The sequence below is a fragment of the Gobius niger genome, assembly GCF_951799975.1.
Source record: "Gobius niger genome assembly, chromosome: 19".
Classification (NCBI taxonomy): Eukaryota; Metazoa; Chordata; class Actinopteri; order Gobiiformes; family Gobiidae; genus Gobius; species Gobius niger.
The window spans coordinates 17,127,477-17,141,386 of NC_136870.1; the positions used below are offsets into that span (position 1 = coordinate 17,127,477).

The window sequence follows — 13,910 nt, forward strand, 5'->3', positions numbered from 1 at the left end:
TCCAGGTCATCGAGCAAGATCATCTATGGAAGTGGACTTCTTCAGGGTCATTTGCAATTTTGGACTTTATTTTATTTAATCAAGTAAGGCTGAGAGACATGGGACCATTTTAAGACCCAGTTGAGTCCAGATTGGATCGTTTATCTCGGCCTTGTGATACTTGGAAGGTCGTATGTTTTATGAGGTGTGTTGAGAGAACTTCGCTGACCTATGGCTGACTCAAGCCTATGCTATTCACTGCTCTTTCTGTGTTGGATTATGACCTCCACAGTGCACTGCGGTGGGAATAATTTCTCAGATCGCGTTACCACTGGGAGCAAGAACTTATTTTGATTAATCTTCGATGTTTTGGAATCACAAATCCTTCAAGCAGATGTCACTATTCCCTCTCCGTCAACTGCTTCAAGGACATGAGTGATTCTTGTGTGACAGGAGCTTGTTTTGAAATAACCAACGACAGCGCCTCCCCGTGTCAGGAGGACAAACTACATGTATCAGGGGAAACCGTTTACGTGGAATGTTTAAAATATTTCAGATTTTTGCAACAACCTGATGAGATTAGGAATTTAAATGATTTCAATCAAACTGTTTGGGGGTTTCAGGAACTGCTGACATTTCTGGCAGTGGACACTATGGAATGATTGTGCTCTAATCTTCTACCACAAAAAGCAGGCTACAAACATGAAGATTATCACCGTCAGAAAGTGAAGGAATGCTTTGTGAGAACATGACAGTGATTTAGAAAAGATTCTTGTTACGAAGAGGAGGGATACCCATAATAGACAGCAGCGTGGTAGTGTGGGTGGCGTGTGAATATACAGCGGGTTCAAGAAGTGTTCATACTCCTCTTTTTGTTGCCATGTTGTTACGCTGAAGTCTGGCGCTGATAACTGTCTAATCTAATCTACAATATACTTCTTCCCAATTATTTTTTTCAATACATTACATTTGATTTGACTAATAATTTAAAAAAGCGATATAACTTAAGTGTCAGACTACAGCATGATAAGATAGAAACAAATAAAAGAGGTCTGAAAACTTTCTGAATCCACTTTTATCTACAGAGAACTGCTTTAAAATACCCCAGTGATTCAGTGCTGGTTTGATCAAAGTGGGGCCAGTCTCAAGGCATGATGGGAGGACATAGTACTACAGCGTCTCTAACACAGCACGACCACGGTCATTTGGTCTTGATTTTGCCCACCTCCCCGTTGAGCCGCCCCTCCTTGGCCAGCCTCTCGTTGAGCTGGCACAGTTGGCGCAGGAAGCCGTCGTTCGGGCCGATCTCCCTCTTGTGGCGCACGGTGGCCACCGCCTGCCGCGCGTCCATCCTGTGGCGCAGCATGAGGTACGCGATCACCATGGTCGGGGAGCGGCTGTAGCCTTCTCTGCAGTGGACATACACCTTACCTGGAGACACATTTCAAATGGACAGATTCATAATAGCACTATGCAGTTATGTTTCTATATTTATTTAGACCGTTCATTAAAGGTAGGGTAGGATGTTTCATCCCAAGATATAAAGTATAATTTATATTAAAGGGACTAGATGGAAGTTGTAATTTCAGGTCTTACGTGTACCTGCAGCTTCTATATTAAGCTTGTGCATGAAGACACTTCAGGCCCTTATTAACAACTCTTTGAGTGACAGTGCAGGATTTTAGCGGCAGTTGAGGTGAACAGGTCTGGGCTCATTCTACACATTAGGATATTGCTGGAGCATGTAGCGTGTGGAAAAAAGATATATATTTTTTTACATTTTTAAACTCCATCTAGTCCCTTTAATTTAAGTTATGCTGTATTGATTCCTGTAGTGAAATTTGTTCTCTGCATTTGACCCATCCTCAATGCCGCTGGGGCAAAATGGAGGAGCAGTGAGCAGTCAGCGTGAGCCAGCATTTGGTGACCCGTCTCCAGATGTGAAGCCTGACTAATGGTCACAAACACCTCGCCGGAGGATTGGATATTGTACATGTTTAGAGTGGTAGGAGAAACGGGGGAAACATGCAAACTCCACAGAGAAAGGCCCTGTCCTAGTGGGAATTGAACCTGGGACCCTCAAGCTGTGAAGCGAGAGCGCTAGCCGCTGCACCACCGCAGTGTAGTATATGAAGGATTTTACTATTAACAATTATCACGTTAATTTATTTGCATAGACAAAACATTTAAAATGCAATAGTTTGTTTATGCAAAACATTTTTGTTTTGATGTTGAGCCGATTATCCAGTTACAAAGCAGAATGAGCCCCATACTTAGGCTTGTTAGTTTGTTGTGTGGTGAAAAAAAATTTGTCCTAAACCTAAAAGGGCTCTCTCTCAGTGGAGCCCTAACGTAGTTAAAGCACTGTTACTGAGGGTTATTGGAGGTTCTAAGCTGTCAATGGTATGCAGCTATTAGCATCCCTGGTTCAACTGTAATTGTAGAACCCATTTAAAACCTGTAGGACCTCCAGTGTGATACATAATGTATTTTACCTGGGAGTCCTGACCCCAGAGGGAATCCTATTGCTATTATTGTTTTAGTGTTAGCGGAAATCTGAGCATCAGGATGAAACCTACCCGGGAACAGAGATCAAGTAAACTCCAAAGGCCCATGAGTCAAGTCAAGGTCCTTCTTTCTGTGAGGGCAGTGTGCTAGAGCTGTGTATGGAACAGCTGATTCAGTAAAAAACTTCATTTGTCTTTGTGAAACCAATGAAGTTTCACAATGGAAAAGTCATCAATAACAGGTGACTTGCTAGTGTTAATTTTGACAATAGCCATTTGTCGAGGGTCTATAGAGCTTGGTAACAGAGCATCCTGTATGACATAAGGTATATCATTTCTCTAAGGCAGTATTGGCAGATTGACAGAAGCTTGTCACCTTTTCCTTTCCCCTTTTCAATCAACCATTCAGAAATCCCACTTCTAGGGACACTTCACTTCCCCAAATGTGGCTTGAAAAACCAGCGCCACGACTCAGGACTGGCGTGAACGAATAAAACAATGTATAAAAAGAAGGTCACGAATTAAAGAGAAACAATAGGGTTTTGTCGAGGCAGCATCTTTCCTCTGCCAGCAGGAGGCGGAAGAAATGCAAATGCTCCTCTGACCTCTGCAGCAGCTGGGAGAAAGTCAATCATCTTGTGTGGCTCTGTATCCAGCACACTGTGTCCTGCCTGTGTGAGTCGATGGGAGATACAACATGAACTGAGCGAGACCTATGTGTAACACCACGTCTTTTCTATTTGCAAACAAGACACGGGCAGTACAATAGTTTTGACATCATGGGTTTAACTAAAATATGTAGCTCAAACTCAATAACAACTTCCCAATATGTTATGCATCAACATGTTTGTTTGCTGCTGCCCTTGTCCTGCCAACACGACTGATATGGCCTGTCCAGATCTGCGGCGTCTGCACAAAAGCCGTAACGGGACACTCCTCTGTGTCCCCTCCTGCCCCTCTCGACATCCATCTCTGCCCCCTACCTTTGTAACACACGGCGGCTAATGTCCTGTCAATGAGCCGTCGCTCCAATATCTAATCAGGCACCTTCCACAGATCAATGCTCCTCAGCTGTAGTTGCTTATCGAGACAAGACTATGGGCTTAACATGTCACTTAAGGAGTCTGAGAATATAGCAGAATAAAAATCTTAATGGATGCACAACCTACCAACCCCGTAGTTTAGACCTCTATAAACTCTTAGGACATCCCCCTAACCAAAAAACAACAACTCCTCTCCACATGTGTCCGCTCGTTTGGACAGATGAATCCTGCCGTCCTCTTCCCTCCTAATTTAAGACTCGGGCGTGAGGCACTTGCCAAAGCTGACAGAGTGTTAGGAGCCTCCGGTCTCAGGGCTGACGGTAAATCCATGCTGTAAGAGATAGGTTCAGTCACTAATTACACCGTGCTCATCTGTGGAGACAAACGCTTTCGCTATCGAGACACCAGTAGATTTTGTTGTTGTTTCACAAAATATTAAACGGACCGAATGAATACAGACCTGTGCTTTACAATTGCTGTAATTGTCCGGTCAACAGATTCTCTATTGTAATATGGCTATACATGCATTTATTCATTTACTTTTAAAGGAATAGGTCACCGTTTTTCCATACTCAGATATGTTCTTACCTAAGCTTAGACGAGTTGATGTGTACCTGTCTGGTCTTCACGCGTGCTCGCAGTCACGCAAAAAGACGAAACATGTTGTTAGCATTTAGCCTCTCCTTTGCTCCTCTACTTTACTGCACAGACGTCAAAGTGCTCCTAAGGTATTATTACGCCTTAAAATATAGCACCCCTTTTCGCCATTTTTAATTTTGTGTAACTTCTCATTAACTGTATTTAAATAGGGATGGAAGAGCTTGGTCGCTTCTAAATTCACCCAAGTTTGGCCACATAGAGGAGAGGAGGAGAGGCTAAATGCTAACAACATCTTGGTCATTTTGCGTGACTGAGCGCACGCGTAAAGGCCTGGCAGGTACGCATCAACTCGTCTAAGCTCAGGTATGAACATATCTCAGTATGGAAAAACAGTGACCTATTCCTTTAAACTTAACAACATTGTTGCTTACTGAAAAAAGGAAAATGTCTTAAAGGTAAGATAAGCAGGAAGGATCCACAATATATTGCCAAATTATCATTATCACAATCAGTTTCTGATGCAATATCATCAGGACAAGAAGCCACACTACGTATATCGCAAAATCGCTGACTCACTGTCCTTACCAACACATATAGGACTCATGCATGTAAACACGACAGGCCGCCTTGTAGCCACAGGGTAATTTCCATCCATCGTCCCGCACTCACCAACACTCATTAAAATCAGATACTACTACTTTTCTACAATAAAAGAGGCATCCAGATTTCCAAGTGCACAGCAGTGAGACAAGAAATAACGGGCCTTTGGAGAAGAAGTTTCATAACACCCTGAAAAACCTTGTGTCATCTATAAAATTGCTTTGTACAGACAGTATCTTAAAAACATGCATAGTCACTGTGTACTTGTCAGTACTTTGTACTACAGGGGCTTTGTGCAGGGACTGTGTGGACATCCAGGACACTGCGATAATATGGAGCAGCACTCAAGAGTGAGGCAAATTTAGACGAGACAAGGCATTCAAATCCAGGCTCACACTTTTTACCTCAGTACTTTTTGACTGTGTCTTAGGTTATTATTTGGGTCATTACTATAGTGTAATTTAAGTAAATATTTTAGCTTCTCTACCCACCTATAAGAAAGCCATTACTGTTTTCATTTATCTTAATATTTTTCCATGGTCAGCAATACCTTTGCCGTTATTGTGCGCCAGCGCCTTGTCGATGAACTCCGCCCCCTCCTCGAACAAGGCACTGAGGTTGAACTGTTCGGTGTCGTTGGCGCGGAAACCGAGGTACGTGATGCCCGTCCCGACGTAGAAGTCAGGGCTGGTGTTGACGTGCATAAACGACGTCCCCTCCGCCACATTCAGGACATGGGTCACCCCCAACTTCTGCAGGCGCATCGTGTTCTGGGCCACGAACCTGGTACCGAAACAGACAGATGTACGGTTACAGTGGGTTGAGAAAGTTCGAGAATTGTTTTTTTTTCATTTTAGTGTTGATTTTTTTAAGAACATTTCCAGTATCAGACATACACAATAGGACATAACATCATAGGAGATAGAGAGGAATATGAATACTTTCTGAACACTCTGTACTAGTACTGCAGTGAGGAAAAGTAACCCATTTTCTAAAGTGTTTGTGCTGACCGGGACAAAAAGAAACAGTTTCTTCCAAAGTGCAGCAAAAGTAATGCTAACAGTGGTCTTTGCCAGCAGTTGTCTACTATTATGATGTTATGTATAGCCAGTATCCTTTATGGCAGCTATACACAGTCCATTACAATGCATTAGAGTGAGCGCTGTGCAAGCAGTATACAAGCATCTCTGTTACAGCTGGGCACAAAAGCATTCTGTGATGGAGCGCTGATTTTGTCTAGTCTGACATCACATTAAATCTGTAACACTGGAAATACAGTTAGAGATATTATTTTACAGAAAGGTGAGGAGAAATCTTGCAATATGAAGATGTAATGCCCATAAGTGGACTTGGAATGGCTGTTATTTAATATTCACCAACACAATCCTAGTATGGCTGGCACACACCTCACAGCAAGTGGGTCTCAGGGTAAATTCCCGGGCTTGGTGAGGCCTTCCTGCATGGACGTAATCATGATCAATATCCATTTAGAGATGGGTCCTCACCCCATGACAGGGACAAGTAAAGCAGAACTCAGTAACTCATGCCCCTAGAGGACATAAGCGCCACTGCAGGTGTTGTAGCATGTTGCGTTTTTTTTTACTCATTTATTGTCCGTGAGAGTAAATACTACACTGACAGAAAAGACAAAGGGAAAGAGGGATATTGTACATCCAATTACACAATGGAGATATTTCTTTTCAGTGAAACTTGGCTGTAAATACTCCTAAAGTGGCGCTAGCCCGCAGTTAGCTTTGCCCGTTAGCCTGTTAGCTTCTTCTTCGTGATTCCATTAGTGTGTATTGGGTTTCCGGGTTGGAGCAAGGAAAGTTGCAAGAGTGGTTTTCTGGCCAGAGACACCAGGGGGAGATGAAAGACCCCCCAATCATCCCATCAACACTTGTATTACCCCCAGAGGAACTACAAAAAGGATTTATTAAGGTAAACAAGTTACTTTGTTCTTCTTTCATTTTAAAATTACAAATATGCACTAAGCACAAGTAATTTCTTGAATTATTAAAAGCTTGGGGGATTTAGTTGTAGTCCTACACCAAATAAAAAATAGACATAAAATACATTAAATCAATCAATCCCAACAGTCCTTTATACACACTTTCTGAAGCAAGCCATAAAGAACAGGGCTAACCGGCAGAGAGAGGACAGCGTTTGGTTTGTTTGGCATTGAGCCATTGGACACAGTGTCCACCCAGAGATCCTCGGGGTCCAGCTATCGATCGCCTCTCGTTTGTGTTTGGCAAAAGTCATGTTTTATGGGGCGTTTAGTGTTACCAATTAGCGCGTCCGGGTTTACGCTCGCAATAAAATATAAGAGAAAACCATTTAATTTATTCAACTGAGGCATATAACCAAAAACACGTCTGGGGTAATGCTTCCAGGGCTTGGAGTAAACACTTCCTTCTCCTGATGAAACATGTAAGGATTTTCTAACAGGCTAAAAAAAAAGGCATAGTATTTTTGAAACAGAAATCCTCCGTCCTGTATGTGTGTGTGTGTCTATATCTGGCTCTGTCAATATCGAAGGCGCGGCCGGTGACCTGCACAGCTCCCTGGAGGCGCCTCTGTAGCCTCCAATAAAGAACCCTGCCTTCCTCCCTCTGTTTTTATGAGCGGAGGAGGAGAGAGAGATGAGCCACTCCATCTGTCTGTGTGTCATGTTCAGGGCAGTCACTGCACGTAGCTCGCCTTCTCATCTGTCTCCTCCCTTTATGCGTTAGGACTGGGAAATCTGTCACAAATCAGGGGGGGGGGGGATAATGCGTTTCATTTACGAGTTCAAATCACAAAGAATAACATGTTTAGGGAATGCATTTCCTGCTCTATAGGGCGGCACATTTAATTACAATCAAGCCAAAATTGCAATGTGATCAGCTGCAATTTGCAAATCACAAAAGGCAGCAGTTACTGTATGTAGCGTTAGTACAACATCTAGTGCAAACAACAAAATATCCAGACTGGGATCTTATGTTTAAAATCTGCATCACCTTGTGGCTTAAATCTTTGCAAATCTGTTCAGAAATGCATGCGATACTTTGTACGAGTTTATTATTTTGTACTACAGTCGTCTCTAAAATGTTAATGCGCCATGAAAAAAGTGCAGTCAGGCGAGTCTTGATTTTATAAACACAAATCTAACGGCAATCGCAGTGACCGTCAGGAAAAAGACCTCCCAAATAGCTTGTATTTAGTGGATCATTTGACCAAAATGTCCCAACCCTAATTGCAATCTCCAATTTTGACATGAAAGTAGCAAAAAATGTTTTTCCCCGAAATCTTTACACCCAGTCCTATTTAGCCTAAGCAGCGAGCTTTTACTGTGGGCCGAAAGTGATGAGTAAATACCCTGACATACAGCACTCAGCCTCTATCTGATTGTTGAAGTGCTGCTGGCGCCACTTCCTGTAAAAGTAAGACTGAAGCGAGTTCTGTAATAGCAATTAAATTATGATTCGTGCGATCTCGATTGGTGTGTTCAAGCTTTTTTGAGTGGTGACTAAAATGTTGTCTAAACTATAGGATTAGTAGGTTTTTCTATAAAAGACCCCATGGAGAGAGGAGTTCTAGTTTTCTGCAGAGGTCATTTATATCATGTAGCAAATTGTGATCATCTACATAGTGATTTTCGTACACACCATGCAGCCTCTAGTAAAAGAAATGCGTTGAGCTCAACTAGTTCAGAGGCAATGGCATTGTTCTGTTTACCTGGACTGTCCCGAGATCCGCAGTCCCTCAGCATCTATTATTAAAACGCACGCCGAGCAAAGAAGCAAGTGGTTCTGAAAGCGCAAAGCCACACCTTCCACTGCTCCTCGTAAGCCCCCTCGCAAATGACTTCATAGTAGGGTGCCTAATATTTCGACCCAGGACGGAGGTTTGCAAACACTGGGAATGGACGAAAAGAATGAAAGGATGAAAATACACAAAGCATGTATATCATAAAAACACTGGGATGTCTTGTAACAGGGCATGAGATGAAAAAGCTTGAGCAAATTAAGAGCTGAACTTGGCCGATAACAGGACTATAGCATGACATGAGATCAACAAATGTAACCCCTATATCGCCTTTTCTTTCCAAAGAGACAATTCTTAGTATAATCTGTAATTTGCCACAACAAATGTATGTACTATGTTTACTGGGAATGTGACTATAGGGCTGTCACAATAATTACTTTATGAACGTTCCATACATGACAGATTCTATTTTAGATTTTTTTTCCCCACCATGAATAGATTGTACTTCATTGTATTACATGTTTATAGCATTTTTAAACAACGCTTTCCTGTCATTTTAAAGCTCAAGTGTGTAGAGTTTCTGTGGTATTAAAAGTGATAATATCGTGGCTCAAAATATCAAACTTCAAATTCTGTTATCGTGACAGGCCTAAAATGTGACGCCTGAACCAGATTTCAAACTGTTTAAAAACCTAAATACGACCTAAATGCGAGAGGCACCAGATTAGACTAGGATTAGGCAGGGACTTTGCCAGACCACAGCTCACCGGAGCCGAAAAGCCACAAGAGCGGGACTTGATTTTCGCTAAAATTGCCCATGCTTGATTAAACTGACTAATATTTTAAATAACATCTTCCAATGTGCTGGAGATACTCAGTAACGACATCAATTTGAAACCCAGTTGATGCCGTATAATTGTGCTGACCCATAGTGCATTTGAAGTAGAACAGAGCTGGACTAATAAGATACATCAGCAGAGAGACTTAGCGTGTCCCGGTGGACAGAGCACAGGCTTTAGTCCACAATCGATAGCGCCTCTTGTTCCTCAGCCATTTGTAATATCTCATTAGAGCTTCGCCGGACCTCCACCGCTTTGGGGACAGCAGTAATTGGATTACAGCGGAGCCCACAATATTAAATGTATTACAGTGTGTACAATTGGATTACCTTTGCTGGACTATACCTGTCATCCCAGGAACATATAGTTGTCGTTCCAGGTTCATCTATGCAAAGAAGCCAGTCACGCTATGATGTCACGCGTTAGGTGTTTGAAATTTCCCGTCCCCTATGATTATATTAAAAAATGTAATTGTCAAGTCCATGCTCTCTATTGCTTTATTGTCCCACCTTCAAACGGGTTAAGTCACAGAAGATGGACAACATGAAGGAACATGTTTTTGTATCTGAAGCAGCACAGTGCACACATCGGGCCTCGCGTTGCCAAGTTGTGTGACTAATACAGTAACAATGAAGAATGGGGGGTGTGCCAGCGTTGCATTGGAGCCAAGCTGATTGGCACGCTCACACTTACAGCGCTACGATAATGTGCTTGTATAGTGTCCTGGCCCCCCGTGCACCTCTCCCCCAGCGGAGCCAAAAGATTGACCCATTGACACACTTAAGTTCATAGTCTTCAGCAAAAAAGGAGAAAAATGCCAAAATACAAAAGGTAAAGTTAGTCTTTGACTTGATAAAATAAGTAAGTGCATTGATAATGGCTATTCTGTTACTAAATTTTAGACTTGGAGCAGTATTTTGTTTCATTCACAATGTTTTGAAGTCCACGCACTTTCAACATACTCGATTTTTTCTCAATTTGCCTCGTCCACTCAACTCCAAAGAATTTCTTACTATGTCTGCTTGTTTTTAGCTTTGTTTGAACGGCCTGTACCACCATCTGTGCAAGGGCTGTGCAATTAATCGAAATTCTATTAAAATTTCGATTATTACATTAAACGACTACAAAATTAGCATAATAAAAAAAAACGATTATTGCATTATTTCATGGCAATGGGATTATTTTCCCTTCGCATTTCACGTGCCATGGCATAAAAACAAACAGCGCTGTGTGATGATGTCATCAGGCCGCGCTGCTCAGTTTACTTGCGCAGGTGTGAGGGCTGGCCAACAGGGGGCAGGTGTGAAACAGAGACCTCTCCTTAATCGAGGCTTACTTTTAATTGTTCAGAAAACAGAAAATATTCAGCATAGTTTTTTTTAATTAATAAATACATAAATAAAATAAAGAGGCAACAAATAATCGTTTGAATAATCGTGATTATTATTTTTTCAATAATCGAGCAGCCCTAATCTGTGCCATCAGTGAATGAATCCAGTCACTCTGTATGCTCAGATATCGGGGCTGAATGACTTTTAACATTCCCATGTTCCATCCATTCTCATTAACATCATCACATTTTAGTAATAAAAAGTGAATGAATTAAATAAATGCTTGTATTCTCTTCTGTTCTGTTGGTTGACACGTTACGCAGTACGGCTGTAACTCAGCTGTGCCGGGTGTGCACGGGGAACCGGTCTCACAGGAGGAACACCAGGCTGTAAATTCGTGAAGAGTCAGCATGTTCATTACAGAGCCAATAGTTCACCATCAACCAACAACCGGAGATTTATGCCTGTAGCCCTACTATGGTTAATATACTGCGTGATGTATGGTCCTGCTGTGTGCGCTCTCTAGGAGGGACCATGCGGCCATTATTTTAACCCAAGGCTGCAACACCGGCTACTGTGCAACATTCAGAGATCAAGGACAAGGCGCATCAGAATTCTTCAACGATGTTATAGGCTGTCAAACACTGAAAAAGCATTTGGCGTTTCAATTTATTTTGTACTTTGCACCCCCTACATCCACACAACAGTTGATTCACCATGCTTTTAAAGGGGGGTATGCAAGAATTGTAATACATATTTCATAAACTATACCTGCCTGTGTCCAAGATAAACACGTTTTACCGATATAGTGACTGCAATGTTGCTTCACTCACATATCCTACGTGATATAAAAGTTGTTTATGTTTACATAGTTTTGTTATGGTTCTCCAGACGCTTATCCAATCAGAAAGCAGACACATCCCCTTGCACAGGGTTGCCACAAATCTGTGTGCATCAGCCCTCAATATTCAGCTGAGGCAACCCGAGTTGTGATTGTAAAAAACTCCCTTTTGGAAACCAGAATGCATAAAACACACAGGAGAAGATGGCTACACCAGTAATGATTGATTATGACTGAGTAGTGCTGGCTTAGGATGTCAGCGCCTGTTTATTATGAGCTACACTGATCATGAGTTATTAGGCCTATAACGGGGAAAAAAAGACTTCAGATCTTACAATGTCACAAAAGAAAACACCTGTGGGGAGGCTGGAGTGTCCTCTCTCTCCGTCTCCACTGATCCTGCTGTGAGCACGGGCGTTTAGTGACAACAGCATGTCGGTGATGGCTCCATGGACAACAGGCTGCCGTGCGACATGCGCCACTGTTGTCATTGTCTGGAGCTATTACCGACCTGTCTCACCTGTCAGCATTCCCGGGACATTTGACATAATACGCGCAGAGATTACAACAACAAAAAAAGAAAAAAAAGGCGACTCACGCGTTCCCGATGTAGATCCTCGGGTAGACCTCGTTGAAATGCTGCGTGGGGAGACTGTAGAAGCCGCTGCCGTCCGACACCAGCTCGTTGAGTTGCTGGACGGTGATCTCGCCGCTGTGCACCGGCGGGAGCACGACAGGAGAAGGCGGCGGCTGTGGGTGTTTGCCGGGGCTCATGTGTTTCTTCATGGTTGGTGCCACACTTGCTTCTCCGAGCTCCAGCCGCGCGAATTCCCACCACCTCGCCTCCCCGGTCAGCCCAGCGCTCCTCTCCGTTTGATCTGCTGCATTTTTAGCTCCACACGTGAGTCGTGCCCGTCTCAAGGTGTCTCTGAGGCGCGAGCTCCACGGTGTCCATCTGCGTAAAGCGCGCTGCGTGTGTTACAGGTGGAGTTCCGGTGCTGATTTCAACAGCAGATAGGATACAATCGGCCTGATATTGATGTAAACCGCCTATCCACATATGTTTAGCCCTTTGATTCAACAAGTTACATCCATATGTGTTCAACTGTCACAACGCCCACTTTATTTTGGGCACTTTGACCGTCTTAAAACTAGCTCCACATCCACAGCGTGAATAGGAGACTTCCTGTTTGCTTGTGAATGTGCGCGCGTGCTTGACCCTCTTCGCCCTCTGGAAGGCACACCCAGCGGTACACGGCACTGGAGACAAGTGGATCAAAGAGCAGACAGACTTGGGTCAAAGAAAGAGACCAACCAGAGATGACACGAAAGGTGCCGACTTAGAACAATGGCCGACCTGCGTGGTACCTGTGCGTGCAGATCATTGTGTCATTTAAAATAGGCCTATTTACTGTGTTCATTTTTCAGCATCATCCCTATGAGTCAGCTGTCATTGACCTAATAGTATGTCATGATCAGTCGTGATCATTTGGGTGACCTGTTTTCTGAAGCATTAAATACAAGACTTTGAGATGTGTTGTTTGTTTTTATAACGTCATCAACGCGTATAGAGAAAATGCCTCTAACCACAAGAGGTCACCACAGGACATTTTAGTCGGATTGCCTATTTATTAAGCCATTATAGCTTAAAGCCTATTACTCATTTTCTATATTTTGTTCACCTTTTATAGCCCATCACATGCCTTTTTTCAACAGACTGACACTACAGCTATGATGAGGTTCACAGTGATTTTGCTCACGTGCATTTTTGTGCCAGTGATGTTCGGTGAAAACATGTGATTTATGCATGGCAGGATCACGTGACCTCACCAGCAGAGCGTCCACTGAGGTTAGTTTTAATAATAAATCATCCTTAGGCCGTCAGTTGTAGCAACTCCGCCAGTGACCACCAGATGGCGCCTCTTACACATGGTATTATTGTAAACAGGCCCCGTATCCGACTTTTCCTGTTCTCAAGTTGAATTTGAACTGTCAGCAGCGGCCCCGAACTCATTTCTTATTCTCATGAATCTTTTCACACATTCCAATTATTCATGCGCATCAATTTACCTGTAGATTTGAAGAGTTTTTTCCTCATTTGAAAGCTAAGAACCTCCAGAATTCATTAATTGAGCTGCGGATTGATTGAGGACAGGCGCTGGGATTGTGGAGGGTGGAGAGAGTTTGTTAAGATGGGTTTTGCCATATAGGACCTGGCAACCCTAGTGCCAACTGACTAGATGATGATCTATATACTATTACCAATGTTTATGGAATATTTATTTAAAAATCGTACTTTCTTTACCTTCAAAGTAGACTGTATTAAAAGTGAAAAGGGTTTCTGTATGACCCATCGCCTCCGGTATTGACATATACTGTACTTGATTGATTGTGCCAGTCATGGTTTTTGTGTTTCCATA

The 13,910-nt window shown here is 42.8% G+C and overlaps 1 protein-coding gene across 1 annotated transcript; it reads right to left on the minus strand.

Moving 5' to 3' along the window:
- Positions 1-247: 247 nt before the first annotated feature.
- On the minus strand, positions 248-12,300 carry dusp3a (dual specificity phosphatase 3a). Its single transcript, XM_079577698.1, has 3 exons — positions 12,089-12,300; positions 5,280-5,512; positions 248-1,410 (listed from the first exon to the last, which is right to left on the minus strand). The coding sequence occupies exons 1-3, from the start codon at positions 12,274-12,276 to the stop codon at positions 1,181-1,183; spliced, it is 651 nt and encodes a 216-aa protein (XP_079433824.1). The 5' UTR covers positions 12,277-12,300; the 3' UTR covers positions 248-1,180.
- Between the last annotated feature and the right edge of the window lie 1,610 nt (positions 12,301-13,910).